Source organism: Oncorhynchus tshawytscha, linkage group LG08 (genome assembly GCF_018296145.1).
Source record: "Oncorhynchus tshawytscha isolate Ot180627B linkage group LG08, Otsh_v2.0, whole genome shotgun sequence".
In the NCBI taxonomy this organism is placed as follows: Eukaryota; Metazoa; Chordata; class Actinopteri; order Salmoniformes; family Salmonidae; genus Oncorhynchus; species Oncorhynchus tshawytscha.
In genome coordinates, this window is record NC_056436.1 from 29,477,759 (window position 1) to 29,503,558 (window position 25,800).

Here is a 25,800-nt window from a genome sequence, read left to right on the forward strand (position 1 = left end):
AGACAGCAGCACACAAACACACACTCACAGTGTCACACGATACAAAAGCTGTAGTTGTTTGCCCATCAGTAAATAAAGTCACCTCCTCATTCGCCAGCCTCCTAATTTCTACCGCTGATTCTGCCTCTTTTTTTTCAAGTTCCAGCTAAAGGCACACTTACAGAGGTGTAAATTACTTAGGATGAAGCAGGAGTTACCCAGATCAGGTGGGTAAACATGTTTCACCTGCCAGAAAGTAACATGTCCCTTCTAAACCAGTCATGTTAAACACAGTAGATCATCTAAGAAGGCAAGGTCTCCATCCCACCACCATCTGGTCTCTGTTAGGAGTTTGGCCCTCACCCAGGTGTGGCTGGAGGGTAGGGAACCATCAGCTGTGTAGTGAACTCCACATCACGACCCCAGGCCGGGCCCTGGCCTGGAGCCAAAACAAGCCCCCCAGCCAGCCTGCCCTGGGAGCTCCCTTATGGAGACCTCCACCGTGGTGGTGGAAACCCCCCCACTAACTCAGACTATCACATTCTCTGAGTGTGTTACTGCAGACCCTAACAGGGTATAACTAGTGGGGGGCGGCCACATGAGAAAACATTTTCACAGTGGGGGAAAGAAAAGGAACAAACCTGTCAACTGGGCAATATGTAAAAACATATCCTCACTGAGCCACGTCTTGGAAATTATATATGACGGGATTGAAGTAATGTCTAATATTAAAACTGTCGGTCGTTAGCTTCAACCGGGAGAGCGGATTTGGTGTCTTGAGTTATAGTTTCTCAACAACACGTCCTTGTTGAATCAGGTTGATGTCACAGCAAATATATGGCAGGAATTGGTTTGACAGTTGTCCAGTGAGAATGCCTACAAGGATTTGTAAATGCTATGTTTATAGAAATGTCTGGGTCTTTGTGTGTCTGGTCTGGTATGGAATCAAGATATGGTTTTAAGAGGTTTTCAGAGTTCTTGCCCAGTTAGTACATTTGGTTCCTTGGAAGTTGTGGGAAAGTATATTTTTGGTTTCCCATTGGTTCTGTGAACGAAGCCATAAGTGAAACTTTTTCAAATGTTCTGAGAACGGAAGTGCAAATTTTGCCTGTATTGGGAACATTCATTGTTATTTTGCAGGAAGGTTTTGAGAACGTTTTACTCTGGTTTCTTGAAAGTTGTCCTGGGAGGATTTATTAACGCTCTGAGAACGGATATTATAGGCTATTTGGAGGTTTTATAATAACTTACTTAAAACTTTCACTAAATGTTACAATAAGACTTTTAATAACACTCCAATCTCATTTTGGGTAAACTTTTATGAACTCCAAGCACAGATAGGACACATGTAAATTCATTTCCTTTGGCATTAATCATGCAAACACGTCTTTTTTATTGTGACACGGAATCACTGAGATTTAAACACATAATCTTCTTTGCTTTACACATGGAATTGGATGGAGCTAGCATGCAATGTTTTTCACGCATACAAAGCTGTTCATTTTAGTCTATTCAAACAGACCCCATTTCAAAGGAAACAAGCACTCATTAAGATTGCGGGCGCGGCCAACACACCTGAAAACAATTAACTTTCTCTATCCTTTATCTTGTTTTGTTGATGCTGAGAATGCAATGTACAGTGCACTCGGAAAGTATTCAGACCCCTTGACTTTTTCCACATTTTGTTATGTTACAGTCTTATTCTAAAATGGCTTAAATTGTTTTTTCCCCCTCATCAATCTGCACACAATAGTCCATAATGACAAAGCAAAAATAGGTTTTTAGACATTTTTGCTAAGTAAAAAAGAAATGAAATATCACATTTACATAGGTATTCAGACCCTTTAATCAGTACTTTGGCACCTTTGGTAGCGATTACAGCCTCAAATCTTCTTGGGTATGACGCTACAAGCTTGTATCACCTATATTTGGGGAGTTTCCCCCATTCTTCTCTGCAGATCCTCTCAAGTGCTGTCAGGTTGGATGGGGAGCGTCACTGCACAGCTTTTTCAGGTCTCTCCAGAGATGTTAGATTGGGTTCAAGCCCGGGCTCTGGCTAGGTCACTCTAGGACATTCAGAGGCTTGTCCCGAAGCCACTCCTGCGAAGCCACTCCTGTGTTGTCTTGGCTGTGTGCTTAGGGTTGTTATCCTGTTGGAAGGTGAACCAGCACTCTGGTGCAGGTTTTCATCAAGGATCACTCTGTACTTTGTTCCGTTCATCTTTCCCTTGATCCTGACTGATCCCAGTCCCTGCCGCTGAAAACATCCCCACAGCATGATGCTGCCACCACCATGCTTCATAGTAGGGATGGCGTCTTCCAGACGTGATGCTTGGCATTCAGGGCAAAGGGTTCAATCTTGGTTTCATCAGACCAGAGAATCTTGTGCGGGCTGTCATGTGCCTTTTACTGAGGAGTGACTTCCATCTAGCCACTCTAACATAAAAGCCTGATTGGTGGAGTGCTGCAGAGATGGTTGTCCTTCTGGAAGGTTCTCCCATCTCCACAGAGGAACTCTGGAGCTCTATCAGAGTGACCATTGGGTTTTTGGTCACCTCCCTGACCAAGGCCCTTCTCCCCAGATTGCTCAGTTTGGCTGAGTGTCCAGCTCTAGGAATAGTCTTGGTGGTTCCAAACTTCTTCCATTTAAGATTGATGGAGGCTACTGAGTTCTTGGGGACCTTCAATGCTACAGAAATTGTTTCGTACCCTTCCCCAGATCTGTGCCTTGACACAATCCTGTCTCGGAGCTCTAGGGACAATTCCTTCAACCTCATGGCTTGGTTTTTTCTCTGACATAAACTGTCAAATGTGGGACCTTATATAGACAGGTGTGTGCCTTTCCAAATCATGTCCAATCAATTGAATTTACCACAGGTGGACTCCAATCAAGTTGTAGAAACATCTCAAGGATGATCAATGGAAACAGGATGCACCTGAGCTCAATTTCAAGTCTCATAGCAAAGGGTCTAAATACTTATGTAAATAAGGTATTTCAGTTTTTTATTTTTAATACATTTGCCAACATTTCAAAAAACCTGTTTTCACTTTGTCGTCATGAGGTATTGTGTGTAGATTGATAATGGGAAAAAAAGTAACCCAAGGCTGTAACGTAACAAAATGTGGAAAAAGTCAAGGGGCTTGACTACTTTCCGATTGTACTGTATATGTTTTTAAATAACATTCTTAGGTTCTCTGAACATTACTAAAGTTTTATTGTGATTTTTTTATACGACGTTTTCTTAACGTTCCCAGAACAATTTGAGAACATGACGTTAAATATAACCATGAAGAAACCAGTAGGAAACATTATGCTGAAGTGCTGAAATTCCCACAGAAGAACGTTGTTTCTTAACATTCTCTGAAATATTTGAAAACATTCCCAATGTCAAACCTGTTGGAGAACATTCCTAGAACATGACCAAAATTGAAATTAAATGTAACCATGTTTGAGCTTTTAAGGAAATGTTCTGTTACATTATTGAAAACTAAGAAAATTAAGTTTGTTTTACTAAGTTCCTTAAATGAGGATGTTTCAAAGTTTCTTAAATGTGCTGAGAATGTTCCATGGCCAAGTAACTATCCTGCACCATTCACATAAAGTTGTGGGAAGGTTGTATACAAAATAACCATAGGACAACTATGGTCTCACCAAGCTCTGAGAAACATTAGGTTCTCAGAACGTTATGTGCTATCTGGGTGTCCTGTTGTGGGTTTGGCCCAAGGTTTGCTCTTGGCTCAGATTCTGCCTTGTTGTTGTAGAAGATGGATGGTAAACACAGTTGTTTTTTCTGTTTTGTGTTGTTTAGTAAGTAACATCCGTCTAAAAGAGTTTGCTGTTATGTAATAGAATACAGAGCAATAATTTGTCATTATTTTTGCTTGAAAGTCACCTTAGTAAAAGTTATTTGAAGTATCATCATTACAAATAATACATTGTTGAGAAAATGTCTTATGTTATTGTTATGTATATAAATTCTGATCAGGCTTTTAAGTCTGTGTTTGTCAGTGTTGTCTGATCCAACCACTGGTTTTATTGATGGTTGTCATAAGGCACATAGTTCTGTGGTTATTTCTGCTTAGGTTGGCCAAAGCCATAAAGTGATGCCAGGTGTAACTGTGGCCAATAGCTACAGAAGATTCCCAGTTTACCTTCATATTTATTTACAAGCAGCATTAAGCATAACTATGCCCCATGGATCCAAAAGGGTGCATCTGGTTTGGGGGTCATCTCTTTAGTAAATTTGCCAGATTCACATCTGTTGACCAAAAAACCCTCAGTCCCAGAGATCAAGAGCAACGGAAGGCCAGATGTACGACAGACAGACAGACAGACAGGATGCATGTGGACATGTCTCCACAACCTGCTGCTGTCAAGACACACACACACTTCTAAATGCACTTTTCATCTTCCAATGTGTTTTACTGTAAAGCCCCCCCACACTCCTCCACACATTTATTCCATGATAAAAAAAGACCTGCGGATTCCTCCTTTTGCCAGAACCAGGTTTAGGAATTATAATTAAATGAACTTATACATGTACGGTGTCTTCAAAAGGATTCATACCCCTTTACTTATTCCACATGTTGTTGTGTTACAGCCTGAATTCAACATTGATTAAATATATTTTTCTCACAATAATGTCAAAGTGAAAACATGTTTTGAAAATTAAATACAGAAATCTAATTTACATACAGTACCAGTCAAATGTTTGGACACACCTACTCATGTCAGGTTGTAGAATAATAGTGAAGACATCAAAACTATGAAATAACACATATGGAATCATGCAGTGTTAAAAGTGTTAAACAAATCAAAATAGATTTTATATTTGAGATTCTTCAAAGTAGCCACCCTTTGCCTTGATGACAGCTTTGTACACTTTTGGCATTCTCTCAACCAGTTTCAGTAACCTGGAATGCATTTCAAATAACATGTGTGCCTTGTTCATTTGTGTAATTTTTTCCTTCTTAATGCATTTGTGCCAATCAGTTGTGTTGTGACAAGTTAGGGGTGGTATACAGAAGATATCCCTATTTGGTAAAAGACCAAGTCCATATTATGACAAGAACAGCTCAAATAAGCAAAGAGAAATGACAGTCCATCATTTGAAGAACAAGTGCAGTCGCAAAAACCATCAAGCGCTATGATGAAACTGGCTCTCAAGAGGACCGCCACAGGAAAGGACGGCCCAGAGTTACCTCTGCTGCAGAGGATAAGTTCATTAGAGTTAACTGCACCTCAGATTGCAGCCCAAATAAATGTTTCACAGAGTGCAAGTAACAGACACATCTCAACATCAACTTTTCAGAGGAGACTGTATGAATCAAATCAAATCAAATTGTATTTGTCACATACACATGGTTAGCAGATGTTAATGCGAGTGTAGCGAAATGCTTGTGCTTCTAGTTCCGACAATGCAGTAATAACCAACAAGTAATCTAACTAACAATTCCAAAACTACTGTCTTATACACAGTGTAAGGGGATAAAGAATATGTACATAAGGATATATGAATGAGTGATGGTACAGAGCAGCATAGGCAAGATACAGTAGATGGTATCAAGTACAGTATATACATATGAGATGAGTATGTAAACAAAGTGGCATAGTTAAAGTGGCTAGTGATACATGTATTACATAAGGATGCAGTCGATGATATAGAGTACAGTATATACGTATGCATATGAGATGAATAATGTAGGGTAAGTAACATTATATAAGGTAGCATTGTTTAAAGTGGCTAGTGATATATTTACATCATTTCCCATCAATTCCCATTATTAAAGTGGCTGGAGTTGAGTCAGTGTCAGTGTCAGTGTGTTGGCAGCAGCCACTCAATGTTAGTGGTGGCTGTTTAACAGTCTGATGGCCTTGAGATAGAAGCTGTTTTTCAGTCTCTCGGTCCCAGCTTTGATGCACCTGTACTGACCTCGCCTTCTGGATGATAGCGGGGTGAACAGGCAGTGGCTCGGGTGGTTGATGTCCTTGATGATCTTTATGGCCTTCCTGTAACATCGGGTGGTGTAGGTGTCCTGGAGGGCAGGTAGTTTGCCCCCGGTGATGCGTTGTGCAGACCTCACTACCCTCTGGAGAGCCTTACGGTTGTGGGCGGAGCAGTTGCCGTACCAGGCGGTGATACAGCCCGCCAGGATGCTCTCGATTGTGCATCTGTAGACGTTTGTGAGTGCTTTTGGTGACAAGCCGAATTTCTTCAGCCTCCTGAGGTTGAAGAGGCGCTGCTGCGCCTTCTTCACGATGCTGTCTGTGTGAGTGGACCAATTCAGTTTGTCTGTGATGTGTATGCCGAGGAACTTAAAACTTGCTACCCTCTCCACTACTGTTCCATCGATGTGGATAGGGGGGTGTTCCCTCTGCTGTTTCCTGAAGTCCACAATCATCTCCTTAGTTTTGTTGACGTTGAGTGTGAGGTTATTTTCCTGACACCACACTCCGAGGGCCCTCACCTCCTCCCTGTAGGCCGTCTCGTCGTTGTTGGTAATCAAGCCTACCACTGTTGTGTCGTCCGCAAACTTGATGATTGAGTTGGAGGCGTGCGTGGCCACGCAGTCGTGGGTGAACAGGGAGTACAGGAGAGGGCTCAGAACGCACCCTTGTGGGGCCCCAGTGTTGAGGATCAGCGGGATGGAGATGTTGTTGCCTACCCTCACCACCTGGGGGCGGCCCGTCAGGAAGTCCAGGACCCAGTTGCACAGGGCAGGGTCGAGACCCAGGGTCTCGAGCTTGATGACGAGCTTGGAGGGTACTATGGTGTTGAATGCCGAGCTGTAGTCGATGAACAGCATTCTCACATAGGTATTCCTCTTGTCCAGATGGGTTAGGGCAGTGTGCAGTGTGGTTGAGATTGCATCGTCTGTGGACCTATTTGGGCGGTAAGCAAATTGGAGTGGGTCTAGGGTGTCAGGTAGGGTGGAGGTGATATGGTCCTTGACTAGTCTCTCAAAGCACTTCATGATGACGGAAGTGAGTGCTACGGGCGGTAGTCGTTTAGCTCAGTTACCTTAGCTTTCTTGGGAACAGGAACAATGGTGGCCCTCTTGAAGCATGTGGGAACAGCAGACTGGTATAGGGACTGATTGAATATGTCCGTAAACACACCGGCCAGCTGGTCTGCGCATGCTCTGAGGGCGCGGCTGGGGATGCCGTCTGGGCCTGCAGCCTTGCGAGGGTTAACACATTTAAATGTCTTACTCACCTCGGCTGCAGTGAAGGAGAGTCCGCATGTTTTCGTTGCAGGCCGTGTCAGTGGCACTGTATTGTCCTCAAAGCGGGCAAAAAAGTTATTTAGTCTGCCTGGGAGCAAGACATCCTGGTCCGTGACTGGGCTGGATTTCTTCTTGTAGTCCGTGATTGACTGTAGACCCTGCCACATGCCTCTTGTGTCTGAGCCGTTGAATTGAGATTCTACTTTGTCTCTGTACTGACGCTTAGCTTGTTTGATAGCCTTGCGGAGGGAATAGCTGCACTGTTTGTATTCGGTCATGTTACCAGTCACCTTGCCCTGATTAAAAGCAGTGGTTCGCGCTTTCAGTTTCACGCGAATGCTGCCATCAATCCACGGTTTCTGGTTAGGGAATGTTTTAATCGTCGCTATGGGAACGACATCTTCAACGCACGTTCTAATGAACTCGCACACCGAATCAGCGTATTCGTCAATATTGTTATCTGACGCAATACGAAACATATCCCAGTCCACGTGATGGAAGCAGTCTTGGAGTGTGGAGTCAGCTTGGTCGGACCAGCGTTGGACAGTCCTCAGCGTGGGAGCCTCTTGTTTTAGTTTCTGTCTGTAGGCAGGGATCAACAAAATGGAGTCGTGGTCAGCTTTTCCGAAAGGAGGGCGGGGCAGGGCCTTATATGCGTCGCGGAAGTTAGAGTAACAATGATCCAAGGTTTTTCCACCCCTGGTTGCGCAATCGATATGCTGATAAAATTTAGGGAGTCTTGTTTTCAGATTAGCCTTGTTAAAATCCCCAGCTACAATGAATGCAGCCTCCGGATAAATGGATTCCAGTTTGCAAAGAGTCAAATAAAGTTCGTTCAGAGCCATCGATGTGTCTGCTTGGGGGGAGATATATACGGCTGTGATTATAATCGAAGAGAATTCTCTTGGTAGATAATGCGGTCTACATTTGATTGTGAGGAATTCTAAATCAGGTGAACAGAAGGATTTGAGTTCCTGTATGTTTGCCATAAGGCACACGCCCCCGCCCCTCTTCTTACCAGAAAGATGTTTGTTTCTGTCGGCGCGATGCGTGGAGAAACCCGCTGGCTGCACCGCCTCCGATAGCGTCTCTCCAGTGAGCCATGTTTCCGTGAAGCAAAGAATGTTACAGTCTCTGATGTCCCTCTGGAATGCTACCCTTGCTCGGATTTCATCAACCTTGTTGTCAAGAGACTGGACATTGGCGAGAAGAATGCTAGGGAGTGGTGCACGATGTGCCCGTCTCCGGAGTCTGACCAGAAGACCGCCTCGTTTCCCTCTTTTTCGGAGTCGTTTTGGGTCGCTGCATGGGAACCATTCCGTTGTCCTGTTTGAAAGGCAGAACACAGGATCCGCGTCGCGAAAAACATATTCTTGGTCGTACTGATGGTGAGTTGACGCTGATCTTATATTCAGTAGTTCTTCTCGACTGTATGTAATGAAACCTAAGATGACCTGGGGTACTAATGTAAGAAATAACACGTAAAAAACAAAACACTGCATAGTTTCCTAGGAACGCCTAGGAACGCGAAGCGAGGCGGCCATCTCTGTCGGCGCCGGAAGTACTAGGCCTTCATGATCAGGCCTTCATGATCTAATTAGTGCAAAGAAACCTCTACTGAAGGACACAAATAATAAGAAGAGACTTGCTTGGGACAAGAAACACGAGCAATGGACATTAGACCAGCGGAAATCTGTCCTTTGGTCTGATGAGTCCAAATTTGAGATTTTGGGTTCCAACCACCATGTCTTTGTGAGATGCAAAGCAGGTGAATGGATCATCTCCGCATGTGTGGTTCTCACTGTGAAGCATGGAGGAGGAGGTGTGATGGTGTGGGGGGTGCTTTTGATGGTAACCCTGTCACTTAACCAGCATGGTTACCACAGCATTCTGCAGCGATACGCCATCCCATCTGGTTTGCGATTAGTGGAACTATCACCTGACAATCACCTGACCTCAACCCAATTGAGATGGCTTGGGATGAGTTGGACCGCAGAGTGAAGTAAAAGCAGCCAACAAGTGCTCAGCATATGTGGGAACTTCTTCAAGACGGTTGGAAAAGCATTCCTCATGAAGCTGGTTGAGAGAATGCCAAGAGTGTGCAAAGCTGTAATCAAGGCCAAGGGTGGCTACTTTGAAGAATCTCAAATATAAAATATATTTTTATTTGTTTCCACTTTTTTGGTTACTACATGATTCCATATGTGTTATTTAATATTTTTGATGTCTTCACTATTATTCTACATTGTAGAAAATAGTTTTTAAAAAATAAAGAAAAAACCTAGGTTTGTCCAAACTTTTGACTGATTCTGTAAGTATTCACACCCATTTGCTATGACACTCCAAATTGAGCTCAGGTGCTTCCAATTTACTTCGATCATCCTTGAGCTGTCACTACAACTTAATTGGCGCAGTGGTCTAAGTCACTGCATCTCACTGCAAGAGGCACCACTACAGTCCCGGGTTCGGATCCAGGCTGTATCACATCTGGCCATGATTGGGAGTCCCATAGGGTGGCGCACAATTGGTCCAGCTTTGTCCGGGTTTGGCTGGAGTAGGCCATCATTATAAATAAGAATTTGTTCTAAACTGACTTGCCTAGTTAAATTAAGGTTACGTTTAACAAATTTAATTGGAGTCAAGCTGTGGCCAATTCAATTGTTTGGACATGATTTAGAATGAAACACCTGTCTATATAAGGTCCCACAGTTGACAGTGCATGTCAGAGTAGAAACTATATCATGAATTCCAAGGAACTGGCTGTAGATTGTGATGAAGCATATATCTGGGGAAGTGTATAAAACAATTTCTAGAGTGTTGAAAGTTTCCAAAGCACAGTGTTCTCCATCATTGGTACATTGAAAAAATATGTCTGGAGGAAACCAGGCACAGCTCTTTACCCATCTAACATCATCCCTAACATGAAGCATGGTGGTGGCAGCATCATGCTATGGGGATGCATTTCAGTGGCAGGGACTGGGTGACTGGTAAGAATAGAGGGAACAATGAATGGAGCCAAATACAGGCAAATGCTTGATGAGAACCTGCCGCAAATGCCCTTAGACTGGGGAAAAGACTTTACGTTCCAACAGTACAATGACCCCAAGCATACAGCTAAAGAAATTCTGGAATGGCTTCAGAACAAGAATGTGAAAGTCCTTGAGTGGCCCAGTTAAAGCCCAGACTTGAATCCCATTCAAAATCTGTGGAAAGACTTGAAGATTGTTGTTTCCCTCCGCTTTTCATCTAAACTAAGAATTGGAGAAAATCTCCAAATCCAGATGTGCAAAGCTGATAAAGATATACCAAAGACGACTCAAAGCTGTAATCACCGCAAAAAGTGCTTCTACAAAGTATTTACTCAGGGGTGTGAATACTTATGTAAATTAGATTTCTGTATTTCATTTTCAATAAATTTACAAAAGATTCTTAACATGTTTTCACTTTGTTATTCTGGGGTATTGTGTGTAGATGGGTGAGAATGTATTTTTTTGAATCAATTTTGAATTCAGTAACACAACAAAATGTGGAATAAGTCAAGGGGTATGAATACTTCATTCACAATCGCAATACACCGTTTTAAACCACAGAATGAATGAACACTTCACCAGCAAACCAGTCATTCATTAAATGAGCCAGGAATGATAAGTAGTGGGAATGCAGTCCCCTTGATGACCAATTATTGCCAAAAAAAGGGAAACTGAACATCGAATTACTGGAATTCCTCTGATTTGTATCGTAAATAGCCACAGAAACATGTTTCCAAAATAGCAAAACCTCCGGCAGGCCAAACTGAATCAAATGAGGAGGAAGTAAAAGGTCACCTTATTAGGTGGAAGCACTTTTTACTTTACTTATTGACTGTCACTACTGTACCAGAATTGGACTCCAGTATTTTATAGATGAAAATAGTCTCTCTTGTTCTACTGGTATCTCACTCTAATCTATGGACTGTGATATTCAAAGTAAGATTCACAGCAGGCATCTCGCAGTGAACATTATCTGGGCTACAGTATCACACAAAGTTGATCTGAGTCAACTGACTATTCAGATCTCCTATTAGTAGTGTTTATTTTTGGTTGGTTAGAAGGTTTAATCCTCACATATCAAAGTTGCCATTTAAATCCTGACCAACAGGTGTTTACACACTGAGTTTGGCTCGTCATGATCATAAGACGGACTTCACCGGCCATAGAGAGAGGGCTAGCCCTTTGCATTCATACCGCCCGGGTCACTATGCATCAGTGTCATTAGGGTTCCGATGGCTTCTCCTCCTGACATGGTCTCTTTGTTAATTGGATTAATGACATGGTCTGCTGAACACAAACTTGAATTTAGGACTGAATGCAGAATGCCTCTCACAGGAGGGAGACTCCCCACAGTGCATACTGTGTCTCGCTGACCATCTCACCCCAACACAGTGAGTTTACCCAGTGCCATGGCACAAAGACTTATCGATGTCTTCTGCAGTTGAATTCATACCTGCTGCACATACTGTAGTGAAGACCAAATGGTACATGGAATGTATTTGAACATGCAATAAGTATAATCAGCCATGAAATAATGGCTCTTGGTTTAAATCCGTAGCTGTCTTTGAGAGGGCAGATGAAAGGTGCATCATTCTTGAAGAGAAATGAAGTTGTTTTCAACCTTTTAAGCAGCCAGTGATTGACAGAGTGAAATGCGGTAGAAAGGAGTTTCTTTTTGATTTCCTTCCAGCTTTCTTTGGCCTGCTGTGCTGCTCAGGGCCCCATCCAAACCTAAAATAACTCTTCATGCAGAAAGTCTGCCTCTCTCTCTTTCATTCCCCCCTTCCTCGCTATTTCTCTCCTTTTCCAAACAAAAATGTCCTGCATGTAGAATGTTTCTTTAATTCCATCATATCCTCACGGCTGTTAGGGATAGATTAAAGCCTTCCAGTGCAGACAGATTTGGAGACACCGTTAGGAATGATGTATGTTTTGATTCAAGCTCTGCTGCCCAAAATCAGAATTACGTACTTTGTAGTTACCTCATCCTACATAACCTACAGAGGTGTCATGCCCATAGGGGGCACAGGGGCACATGCCCCCTCAGATTCTGGTATTTTTTGTATTTTTTAAATGAACATGACTAGCCAGTTAGCATTTTTATGAAGTTGGCTTTAGCTAGCCCAGATAGGTTCCCAATCACCAAACCTCATATCTAGCTACCTAGCTAAGAAGCCATTGCAGGTTATAGTTGGAGTAGCTAGCTTGTCTAACCATGCCTGCTGGTAAGGTTGGGAAACTTTAGAAAAGCAAGCAATAACTAAATATACTGAATAAGACTCATATTCCTTTCAATATTTTATCCAGATTTTGGCAGAGATGCGGAGAAGCATATTTTGTTTCTTTAAATAAAGAAACACCAGTCAGGAGGGTACAGACAGCTCAAGAGGTATGCTTATATATGAAGAAAAATAGACATAGAATTAAGCATAATGATTATGGCTGTAGATTTCCAACCCCCAGCCATCCTCACATACTTTTTGCCCCCTCAGATTTTTCAGGGTATACAGTATGACGCCTCTGATAACATGGGGCTATGTACCATCCTACTGAAGCTCTCATTTGGGGCCCTGTCAACTCAGGGGGAGTCCACCTGTTATATGCTTTCCTCTCACATAAACACGTGTCCACCAGCTGGTAAAGTAAAGCATCAAGGACATACATGTGTGAGCATTTTGGGAAATTATTTTGGCTTGTTTTACTGGTGCTTTTTTGAATATCTATTTTGTTCCAGATGCATTGGGCATGCATTGCTACAGTCCAAACACTGTTCATGATTTAGTGTGAAGACTGTCTTTGCATTCAACCACTGTATATTCAAGCCTATCATTGAATCTGACAGTGTTCCATTGCTTCCATGGCTGTGGGCCAGTTGCTCATCCTTATCAAAACCAAATCTGCTTGTGAGCCAAGTCACCTGTCATTTTCATTGGGAGAAAATATGTTTATGTTCCATTCAATTGTTTGAAGAGCATACACTGCTAAATGCATTAGCTGTATGGAAGAGTTAAATATCAGGCTTGAAGGACATTATGAGCCAATATACAGTACTGTTGAAAATGTCTTTGCCATGTATTGTCATCTAGCATGACACACACATAGAGTTTAGCCTGAAATCTCTTTGAAAGAAAAGTGAATTAGGCATAAACAGTTAATGTATATAGGGCATGCTGATAAGGATCAAATCTGCCTAGAAACGTGGCTTGTTTCTTTACAGGACCACTGGAAGGTATTTAACCACTGGCCTCTCTGGTGACGTTGTTCAGTCAGGGGTGAAGTAATTGCTACACAGACAGGCCGTCCCTGCTTTACAGGCGCACTGCGGATTAGCAGGGGGTTACACAGTTCACCGTTCAGGGGCATAACTCTCCCTGGCAGTCTGGATGGTTTTATGGGCTATTAGACAGATCCTGTAATCAATACACACACCATGTTCACAGAGCCCTATCATTACCCACACACTGGGATGGACACTCCCCAAACCAGGAGGCCTCCCTTCTCCTCACCAGCTGTTGTCTGTCTGGAGGTGGCAATCAGGTTCTGTTTGGGCCTCCTCTGGCCACATGTTTTTCTAATTGCTACCATGGACCACAGCATAGCTAGAATGAGTTACTGCATTGGCTGTGGATGAGGAGGTGAAAGGTTTGTTTTTCTGTTTACGCGTTGGTTTTGGTTGGCGAGCCCCTGTTGATATAGGGCCACTAGAGATGGAAGTAGAACGCTGTTACTCTGCTCTAGCCATGGGTTGTCTGACGGGTCTAATACATTGTTCAATGACATTTGACTGTTTCTGTTTCTTTAAGCGCGATGTAACTGATGTCGTGATGCAAGGAGAGAGTGGATCTGTCAGAGATATCTTATTAACAGAGAGACTGTACAGAACTTTGCAAGACTTTGCTTGATTGACCGGGTCACATACAGTACAACACCAAACGGTAAACACTCCCCACCTCTCTGTACCCGATAGCCTTATGGCCATATGGAAACTGTTGTGATGTTATCCCCTTGAGAATGGAGTCGAAATTACACATACAGTAGTGGGCACATACCTCCAGATATCCCCCCAGAAGATTGCTCATTAAAGGCTGAAGGAGGTGTAGGTGGAGAGGTGGAGAGGTACAGTATAACATGGCTAAAAGTAATGTACACAATGTCATGGGTCAGCCTCAGGTTACCTAAATCCCCACGCCAATTTGAGTGGAGAGGGAGTGAAAGCCCAGACTACTGTATTAGGTTGAAAAACCGCACTGTGACAGAAAAAGTGAAAAGATATGAAAGGGGCACCTCCATTTTCTGAAATGTTACCCCATAAGGCTTTACTAGAAAGTACCACAGAACTACCACAAAGGACCAGTCATCAGTCAGTCCTGAGCTGAGCTCCCTCACTTCTACTGCTGGTAATGAATAGGCTTCTAGATGGTAGATGGTGACAGGGAGGGTGACAGGGAGGGTGACAGGGATTACATATTGGGCAATGGACAGTGACAATCTCTTAGGAAGGTTGATTGATTGTACTGAAATGTGCAAATGCTCACTTTTGAAAACAATATAACCTGTGCCATTGAATAACATAAATACTCTGATCAAGATCAGGCTGAAATACCAGTGTACCACAATTCTGCAATGTTACTTACTTGGTAGAAAACATTTTAGACATGATTTCACCCTCCAAAGCTTGGCCTACCGTTTAACTAGCTTTAAAGACATCTGTTGACTAGCAGAAGACAATAGTATTTTCCTAAGTTTGTCCAATGTTGGATAGTGCTGAAAATGGGGTTTAATAAAACCTCCTGGGAGCAGGTTTTTTGTTGTAATGGAGAAGGTGAGAGAGTGTGGTAAAGTTAGGGCCACGTGTTATGGTTTCTCTCTGATATCACACACATGGCTTAGTGTTCCAGAGTTTAGCATGTTTCCATTCTTAACTTTGAACAGACATTCTTCCATACATTTCCATATATTTTGAAAATCCAACTCAAAACACAAAAATGATTATCCCCCACCCCCTCTTCCAGTGTTCTAGTTTTGTTTGAAAGGGCCCTTGGTGGTGAGATCTTTAGTTATTTGTGTTCTCTTGTTCAAAGAGTGCCTGAATCCTAATCTGTATAACGGCTCACTGGCCATAAATCTCTTAATGGCACAGAGAGAGGGGTACCCAAGATTATCCCGATTCCGTTCTCATTATTGATATCATTTTCAAAAGCACCAATATCAAGTTAGCGGAAGTAGTATTATTGACCTGTGAAAGAAAATGGAGACAATTTTGTATGTGTTTGAGTTATGTCAAATATTTGGTTTCAAATTTCTTGTCCTGAATGAGAGGATTGTAAAAGTTTGATGGGTTGTATTACTTTGAGGTGGAGAGAGGGGGCAAATATCTAGTGAATAGTAATGGACTGGAGACAGCCACTCTGTTGGAAACGAGAGCCCGGCTCCATACATTGGATGTGGGCTGCTGCCTGCTGCCTACAACTGAAGTAAAGGCTTCCCTCAGGCCTGCTGTGCTGTGGGAGCTAAGAATGCTATTTACCCAAATTAAGGCCCTGGCTTATTTTAATATTCATAATTTAGTATGCGCACCACTAATTCAATCAAAAACTCATACAGTACAATATATTCAAATGTGCTCTGCTTTTTCAGAATAGGTTTTATGGTCTGTTTTGAAGGATGACTGATAGTGTAGTTTGGCCACAGAGTGAATGTTGTTTGGAAAGCAGGGATGATGGGGTAGACCTCAGCTGTCATGGATTTGTTCAGGACTGTTATCCCTCTGACATTCCCCCATTCTCCCTTCCTGAAGACTGTCCTTAGATAACTTCAACTGGAGATTGGTTTTAAGGACAGAACTTGGACTGAATTTCACATGCATACTGTTTTTGCTCCTAGATACAGTGCATTCGGGAAGTATTCAGACCTCTTGACTTTTTCCACATTTTGTTACGTTTCTAAAATTTATTAAATCACATTTTTTCCTCATCAATCTACACACAATACCCCATAACCACAAAGCAAAATGTCACGATCGTTGGTTGAATTAATGGACCAAGGCGCAGCGTGCATAGAGTTCCACATGTTTATTGGATGAAACTCACAGAAAACAATAAAGCGCAAAACGAAACATGAAACTAATGTTGTGCTCGCAGGCAACTAGACATAGACAAGATTCCACAAAAACCCAGTGGGAAAAGGCTGCCTAAATATGATCCCCAATCAGAGACAACGATAGACAGCTGCCTCTGATTGGGAACCATACCAGGCCAACATAGAAATGAAAAAACTAGACTACCCACCCTAGTCACACCCTGACCTAACCAAAATAGAGAAGACCCCGCTCCGCTCGCGGAACCGCCATCTTCGGTGGCGACTCTGGTGCGGGGATCGTCGCCGGAAGCTCCGGACCGTGGATCGTTGCCGGAAGCTCCGGACCGTGAATCGTTGCCGGAAGTTCTGGGCTGCAGACCGTCGCCGGAGGCTCTGGACTGGGAACCGTCGCCGGAGGCTCTGGACTGGGAACCGTCGCCGGAGGCTCTGGACTGCGAACCCTCGCCGGAGGCTCTGGACTGCGAAACGTCGCTGGAGACTCTGGACTGTAGACCGTCGCTGGAGGCCTGGTGCATGGAGCCAGCACAGGACGTACTGGGCTGTGGAGGCTCACTGAAGGTCTGGAGCGTAGAGCTGGCACAACATGTCCTGGACAGATGACAACCTTCGCACGGCAAGTGTAGGGAACTGGCACAGGACGCACTGGGCTGTGGAGGCACACTGGAAACTCGGTGCGTAGAACCGGCACACATTGTACCGGAACGGTGACACACACCTCAGGGCGAGTGCGTGGAGGAGACACAGGACGGCCTGGGGAGGCGAACTGGAGGCCAGATGCTTGAAACGGGTGCATATGACACCGGACTGGTGTCACGCTCCTCAGCACGCCCGCTCTGCAACGTTCTCAACGCCAACACCTCTCTCCGGAATCTTTCGTCGAGTTCCTCACTCGACTCCCTGACTGAAAAAAAAAAACATTTATGCAAATGTGTTAAAATAATGAATTATTATTATTAAAATTATTTATTATTATTATTACAATTATTCGAATTAAAATAAATAATGAATAAATAATTATGTACTTAGGTATTTAGACCCTTTGCTTTGAGACTCGAAATTGAGCTCAGGTGCATCCTGTTTCCACTGATCATCTTTGAGATGTTTCTACAACTTGATTGGGGTCCACCTGAGATAAATTCAATTGATTGGACATGATTTGGTAAGGCACACACCTGTCTATATAAGGTCCCACAGTTGACAGTGCATGTCAGAGAAAAAACCAAGCCATGAGGTTGAAGGAATTGTCCGTAGAGACAATTGTCCGATACAGGATTGTGTCAAGGCACAGACCTGGGGAAGGGTACCAAAAAATGTCTGCAGCATTGAAGGTCCCCAAGAACACAGTGGCCTCCATCATTCTTAAATGGAAGAAGTTTGGAACCACCAAGACTCTTCCTAGAGCTGGACACCCAGCCGAACTGTGCAATCGGGAGAGAAGGGCCTTGGTCAGGAATTGACCAAGAACCCAGTGGTCACTCTGACAGACCTCCAGAGCTCCTCTGTGGAGATGGGAGAAACTTCCAGAAGGACAACCATCTCTGCAGCACTCCACCAATCAGGCCTTTGTGGTAGAGTGGCCAGACGGAAGCCACGCCTCAGTAAAAGGCACATGACAGCCAGCTTGGAGTTTTCCAAAAGGCACCTAAAGGACTCTCAGACCATTAAAAACACATGACAGCCCCCTTGAGAAGAATGGGAGAAACTCACCAAATACAGTTGTGCCAAGCTTGTAGCGTCATACCCAAGAAGACTCGAGGCTGTAATTAATGCCAAAGGTGCTTAAACAAAGTACTGAGTAAAGGGTCTGAACTCTTATGTGAATGTGATATTTCAGTTTATTTTTAATACATTTGCAAAAATGTAAAAAAAACTATTTTTGCTTTGTCGTTAGATTGATGAGGAACAATTTGTTTTAATCCATTTTAGAAGGGGTCTGAATACTATCCTGACACTACTGTTAAAAAGTTTGGGGTCACTTAGAAATGTCCTTGTTTTTGAAAGAAAAGCAACATTTTTTTGTCCATTAAAATAACTTAAAATTGATGTTCTGCCTTCTAGGCAGAGTTGCAAAGAAAAAGCCATATCTCAAACGGGCCAATAAAAGATTAAGATGGGCAAAACAACACAGACAGTGGACAGAGGAACTCTGCCTAGAAGGCCAGCATCCCGGAGTCGCCTCTTCACTGTCAATGTTGAGACTGGTGTTTTGCGGGTACTATTTAATGAAGCTTCCAGTTGAGGACTTGTGAGGCGTCTGTTTCTCTAATGTACTTGTCCTCTTGTTCAGTTGTGCACCGGGGCCTCCCACTCCTCTTTCTATTTTGGCTAGAGCCAGTATGTGCTGTTCTGTGAAGGGAGTAGTACACGGCGTTGTACGAGATCTTCAGTTTTTGGCAATTTCTCGCTTGGAATAGCCTTCATTTCTCAGAACAAGAATAAACTGACGAGTTTCAGAAGAAAGTTATTTGTTTCTGGCCATTTTGAGCCTGTAATCGAACCCACAAATGCTGATGCTCCAGATACTCAACTAGTCTAAAGAAAGCCAGTTTTATTGCTTCTTTAATCAGAACAACAGTTTTCAGCTGTGCTAACATCATAGCAAAATGGCTTTCTAATTATCAATTAGCCTTTTAAAATGATAAACTTGGATTAGCTAACACAACATGCCATTTGAAAACAGGAGTGATGGTTGCTGATAATGGGCCTCTGTACGCCTATGTAGATAATCCATTCAAAATCAGCCGTTTCCAGCTACAGTAGTCATTTACAACATTAACAATGTCTACACTATATTTCTGATCAAATTGATGTTATTTTGATGGACAAAAAATAAATGTGCTTTTCTTTCAAAAACAAGGACAAGGACATGGTAACAGAATGATGCTGACAAATAATTAACACAGAACATTTTGCACAAACACACTTACTTGAACATTGCAGATGGAACGTTTGGTGACAGGACGACGGCACAAACAGCACAATCCATCATTCTGTTATGCATCTGAACTGTACTTCACGTATATGTTTTTGGACACATTTTCTGTGGAAATTGTTTAATGTCGTCCTTGTGCATAGAGTTGCATAGTTTGTTTAACTTTGCAATCATTGTGTTTCGTTTGACATACATTTTTAAAGTGAAAAGTCTGAGTCTAAGCATCATTCTGTTACTGTGGAATTGCTCATTTGAGATGTTTGAACTGAGTTCCCAAAGTAAAGCTCATGAACATGATTAATGCACAGAGTCTTGCATGGAGACTCGGAGTGTATGCTTCCATCGCATGACAAGTTCCAATAATGCCCACGTTTATGCACTTTTCAGATGACTGGCTCTGGATTCTCTTAAGATTGGTCCTCAGCCTCAGTCATAATTAAGCACAACAATGACCCTGCCAGGAATGTTTCCCATTTCTATTAGTGTTTCAAAGAAAATTCGTATTTTATTATTCCCCAATGCAATAATTAAACCACATATTTGTGAAATGGACGGAATGTGAGGCAATTAGTTTTAATGATGTGCAAGACAAATCTGCACGACAGCAATTACTGCGACAAAGTGTTCACCAGCCAGCCAGCCATACAAGCATGCCAGCCCCATGCAGCAGGCCGGACCCAGAGAAGAGAGAAAGATAGTGACACTGCACCAGGCCAGACCCAGGGAAGAGAGACAGACAGTGACACTGCAGCAGTCAGGCTTGTGTGGAGCTCTAGTCAGAGTCAAAAGGACCAGGGTCAGTGTCCACTGCCCAGCCAAGTCCATTGTCAATGGAACGCATGTTTGGTGCCACATTGCGTCACTTTAATGACCGCTATTGGGCGACAGAGCTGAAGAGGGTCACATATTCAGGGTCACATACACAGACTCTGACATGTACCAACCATACAGCCTGATGATTAGGCCATTTTCTAGGCCAGTTGCACAAATTGATAAGTGAGTATATGTAATTGTTCCAATTTAGATGGTACGGTGTCAATAATTGGGAGGGGTGGGGTGGGGAGTGGGAGCCACTCATTTACTGAACTCTCCCTCATAATGTCAACAGACTCTTTGATCCTCAAAGTCTTCCCCCAAACCCTTGTAATCTTTGAGGTTGAACAAGGCTGTGGCACCAGGCCAGCCTCAAGTCTAGTTAGTGGATGATATATTTAACTCCCTGCCAAGTAGAGACCAGGCAATTCTTATTTTATCCCATGGTGGAAACTGGAAAACTCGGATCACATACCAAGTTATATGAGTCCACACTCCACAAGCACATTTCCCTGACTGTGTACACTTCATCAGACAGGGGTGTATTCCCCCCCTAAGCAGTTAAAACTAAATGCTCTAGCGAATTTGTTGGGTTTAAATAGAATAGACTTAACAATAAACCACAGGAATTTGGTCAAAGGACTATTATTTAATTTAGCGTTTGTTCCCCTTTGCCATCAAGTTGCAATGATTGACTGTAATGCATACTCTCTCAATTAACACATGTACATCATATTGTAAGAAAGTTGTGGTGCTGAATTCAAAACCATGTGGTGCTAGTTTGCTGCCTTTTCATTGCAATTTTATGCCTACTGTTAGGATACAATTAGAGAGAGCGAGAGAACAAGAGACTGAAGCCAAGCTGTTAGCTACACAGTAGAATAATTATGTTCCTCGGTGTGGCAGCCAAGGACTCAGTCTTCCTCATGCCATAGAGGACACGTAGGAGGTCCATTCTCCTCTCACATCAGACAAACTGGTCCCTGTGTCTGAACAATAACAGGAAGCCTACAGCAGGTAGACCATGCAGCCCTTAGCTACCAGCTCTCTTCACAGTGCCAGAAACAGTGGAAGCCTTCCTGCCTGCGATCTGTCAGTGTCCACGGCATCTGTGTCAATAGCATTCCACCACTGTTGACGGAGCACTGCTGTTTGCTTTAGCCACCAGAGAGTAGCGACCTGATTTAGTGTTTGAGGACAATGTCATAAATTCTGCAGTGCCATCCAGTACATACATTTGTGTCACAAGATGGAGTGGTTGTTTGCTTTGAATCGCATGCCACAGGCCTTTGAATAGTGTTCACGTAGCTGGAGTGAGGTGCAGGGAGGGGCCAGGGTTGGCCGTGTGCGGAAAGTTTTGCCATGACCATAAAATTACCTCAACACTCACTGTATTTTCAGACAATTGATAAATATTGTTTATACATCAATCTTTGACCAGACAAGGAAAACAGATTGGTTTGTTTTTCAAATCTAGGAATATCTGCGAGCACGAGCCATGCCATATATGAAAGGTGAGGCATTTACAGTCAGACTCAAGTTAGGCTCCAAGTCGGCCTGTGGAATCTAGTTTCCCATTCGCTCATTTTTTTATGTGCTTCATTTATGACCCTTTTAAGCTGTTTGTCTTTATAATGGCAATGACACAAATTCGATTTGGAATCAGTAATGAAAGGTATTTCTAGGAAAACTGCTGAGCATTGGAACGCCAGTAGCATTAAGCACCACCAAGGAGCTGAAGTAAAAAATTGGAGAAATCGGACAAGGGTTAAATGTAAGCGATCACATACATTTAGACTAAACAAGGCTGTTATGGGCTCAGGTGAAATTGAACATGACATTCCCTCCAGGCTCTGTACTATAAGGAAAAGCAAGGGCAGAGACACACAACTAATCGCCCCCATGATTGAATCACTTAAAGTCAATCTGGGCCAATGCTGAGATAATGTAGGCCATGTCTGGAGCTGCTCCTTTATGTGAAAGACCACATGTTCTAACATGACACCGCTAATGATCTCCCCCCCCCTTCCCGCAGCCGACTGCCAGCCCCCCTGCCATAACCGCGGCTCCTGCAGTAGGCCCCACACATGTGTGTGCCGCTCGGGGTTCCAGGGGGCCCGCTGCGAGGAGGCAGCACCAGAGCAGGTGTACATCCACAACGGAGGGTCCCTGAGGCGCATCCAGCCAGGCACTAACCCCTTCCAGAGAGAGCAGCCCAGGAGGAGACCTACAGAGAGGCAAGCCATAGACAACCCCAGCCCCAGGGCCCAGACAATCAGACCTGATACCACCAGACAGCCTCTTCAACCTGTGTAAGTCCACCGCTGCACTGTACCCACTTCCTGCTGGAGTATTTACACATTTAAAGATGGTTACTCACTGACCTTTACACACTGACCTAATTTAGCTCTGTTTAGCTATAGAAACAATGTGTTTTCCCAACAGAAGCAAAGAAAGAAATGTAAATGATCTTTTGATTGTTTGTGTTCAACATGCTTTATGCTTTAAACATACTTTAAGAGGGAAGGAAAGGAAAGGGGGATACCTAGTCCGTTGTACAGCTGAATGCCTTCAACTTAAATATAGGAGCTCAGTAGACACTGAATATGGAATACTGGACTTACAGAAGTTTCAGTATTTGATCAGATGCATACATTCTGGATCTGTAACACACTAAATAGTGGGGTGACAGTAAAATATTCTTGGTTTCCAATCCAAGAGTACAGTAGGCCTTTGAAGTGTAATCAAAACTGATTTTCTGGCGCTAGACCACTGACATCTGAGATTTTTGTAATATAATCGCTGAGTTCAGAAGAGGATTTAAACCTCCGATGCCATTTCTTTTGATCTATGATGGCAGTCTGACATGTGGGCATGGCAGCCCTGCGGCTTTATGAAATGTTTTTGGCCCAGTGTCATGGCACACTGATATACATCTTCATTTGAACATGGAATTCGTTTCACAGTCAAACTTGGACTCAAGTGTAGATTCTGCTGTTTATTCGGGGTGGGGGGTGGGGGGGGTGGGGGGGGTTAAGCTCATGTAAAAAGGAGTTATGCCTCTAAGCTCCTCATTTCTACAGTAAGAAGAGAAAATTATAATTTCGCATCTTTTCAAAATCAGCCTTAGTCTTACAGAAGCAGGCAGAGGAAGGAGAAAAGCACTGTACTGTACACACCACCGTGAGTTGAACTACTACAACAGTCACCTGGACAGTGTGAGAAGCAAGTGCAATGATATGCTTTATGTTGTGTATGTACGACATACAGCGTGTGCAAAACAGAAGTTCTTTATCCTGGTATGCACTATGATGTGTGTTTGTCATTGGGTCGAATCATAGCAGATGAGCCCATATGGGTCCATATGTTAAATGTTTCATGCTTCATTCTTAATTGTCTGTAGAGCCAGAGCTAAACAACCTAGCATGACTTTCCTTCTTCGCCATTAAAAGAGCTGCTCCATATTAACTCCACAGGGGGTTAAGAAGCCATGTTTGAAGAACATGAAGTTCAACATGAACTTCACGTGAAGTTCAACAAGTGTGAAGGAAAGCAACGTCTGATTTGCCACATAGGATTGCCATAGTAACGCTTGCCATTTGCTGTGAAGATAGAAACCAGATTTGAATGAATAATGTATTTTCTTTGGGGTTGTGTAACATTATAAAAATGTCAATTTGTTAATTGGACTAGACTAACAATGACTACCGATGCACATAGCGTGACAACTGGTCCGACTAGGTCATCTCACTAAACATTCAGCTATTCTCCAAAGACCATTAATCAGACCAGAGAATGGCATCAGACTTTTGGCTTCGACAGCATTCTATTTGTCTCGCAATCATTCTGGAAATGATACTCGTGCATTTCTGCTAAAAAATGATTGTATTTTTTTCTCCACTGTTTGCTTAAGTACGTTGTTAAGCTTGGAGGTCACTGCCAAATCTTCTGATTATGGTCGTGTTATGGTTTGAACCGTATTTCCGACTGAGGGTGTTGAAAGGTGATGCTTGTTTGTGTCTATGACTGTGCAGGCCGATTGTTTTTGTTATGTATGGGAAAAGTGTGTCTTGTCAAATGCTTCTCTGCCTTGGATGAGAGCCCAATGCTTTTCTAATCCTCCTGCAGTTGTATTAAGTGCCATAATTTGTTTGAGCACTGAGGTCACCCTTCGTTTTCAGCCAAAGTGTCATCTGGGTAATATCGTTCTCTGAAATCTCTGCAGAGTATTCGATTACAGTTGACATTTATGGTCCAGTACGATCTAATTGCGAGAACCGAGAGTGCCTTTTGCTGTTATGTCACATTGTATTTCTGTTGGTGTTATGGAATTACACTGGCAAAACCACTCTGATGCATGTACTAGCTTGAAGTAACCCAACTCAATGTGTTGGCAGATGTTTTCCCGAAAACAGTTTTTAAATGATTTTCCCTTGCATTGTTTCTTAGTCACGATAAATCTTTAGTTTGTAATCAATACAAGGCATGTGTCAGAAGTGCACAGTTGCTATGCATATGGTTGCTTTGATATTGACTTAGGGGACATATTTGCAACCTGAGTCACAGATCTGGGACAAATAAGAGAGCAAAGCTGCATATTTGACATTACAAGAGGCAGACACCATTACTGAGTCACACACAACCTGGCGATGAGCAGCTTGATCTCGCGTGTCTCTAATGGAGCTGACTAACACATCGCAGCAGGTGTTGTTCATCTGAAGATGAGCCATTTCCTACTCCACAACACAAGCCTGGCCAGAGCCTGTCCAACCATTCAAATGAACGCTTGTGGATGAGTTGGCAAACACAGACGTTTAGATAAAATGGGGTTGTGAAGCCAGAAACAGGCCCAAACTATGAGAAGTATAGAAAACAGTGAGTGTGTGGACATTTGGAAAAGATTATTCACATAACCCAGTCAGAGAGTGGCAGGCTCACGTGTCTGTATTTTCAGGCTACTAGAGTACTTCATCTCAGAAGATGTTTGTGTAATGTACTATATGTGTGGGTCCAGTTCTAGTGAGCACCATTCTCAATTCAGGCCCTGTTGTAACCCAGAGGTGGAAAAAGTTCACCCCTGGAGCAGTAGTGAACCCAGGTCTTTGTCTCAGATATCAGGTTTTGGTTGTGCTGTGGCCAGAGGCGCGGGAGCAATGCGAGGTCAGTGAGAGAGTGCAGAGCGGTGCCAAGCCCAAATTAACGGGTGAGGAGAGCTGCCTCGGCACAGATTAGAACATCCTGCTGTTTTTACCCCTGTCCTCTTCTCCGGCCGGGGAGAAAGGGCCACTCTCAACAACAACCGCCGCAGACCCCTGCCCCTGCCTACGCTGCCTCTACTCTCCTGCCTCCAGCCTGTCCAGGCCTTTCCTGTTCTCCCTAAGAGGGAAGGTGTGAGGTATGTTTCCGTCTGGGAAACAGGTTTGGGTCGTTACGCCAGTAGCACCTTGTTACTGACTTTACCTCTATTGCCTGTTGGGTCGCGCCAAGAAAACAGGCATTATGCAGCAGCTCCAAGCAGAGCTGGGCTTAAGATGGGCCAAGTTGGCCGGCAGTGATAAGGGCATGAGGGGTCGTCTGGCCGGCCAACGTGGAGCGGTCTGGGAGTCCAGACAGCCTGCTCTCCCGACCTGCCAGTTAGCCTCCCGCGGTAATGAAATCACCCTGTGTGCACTGTGTCCGCAGCAGATGGGAAATGAATACTGTCTGCTGTATTTTGTGAAG

At 43.4% G+C, this 25,800-nt stretch overlaps 1 protein-coding gene across 1 annotated transcript in view; it reads left to right on the top strand.

Moving 5' to 3' along the window:
* Positions 1-25,800, top strand: part of LOC112255756 (latent-transforming growth factor beta-binding protein 2) — a 141,323-nt gene that overhangs the window by 12,191 nt on the left and 103,332 nt on the right. The window contains exon 3 of the mRNA XM_042326283.1: positions 22,115-22,391. Within this exon, the coding sequence (XP_042182217.1) occupies positions 22,115-22,391 (277 nt within the window). The remainder of the gene's footprint in view (positions 1-22,114; positions 22,392-25,800) is intronic.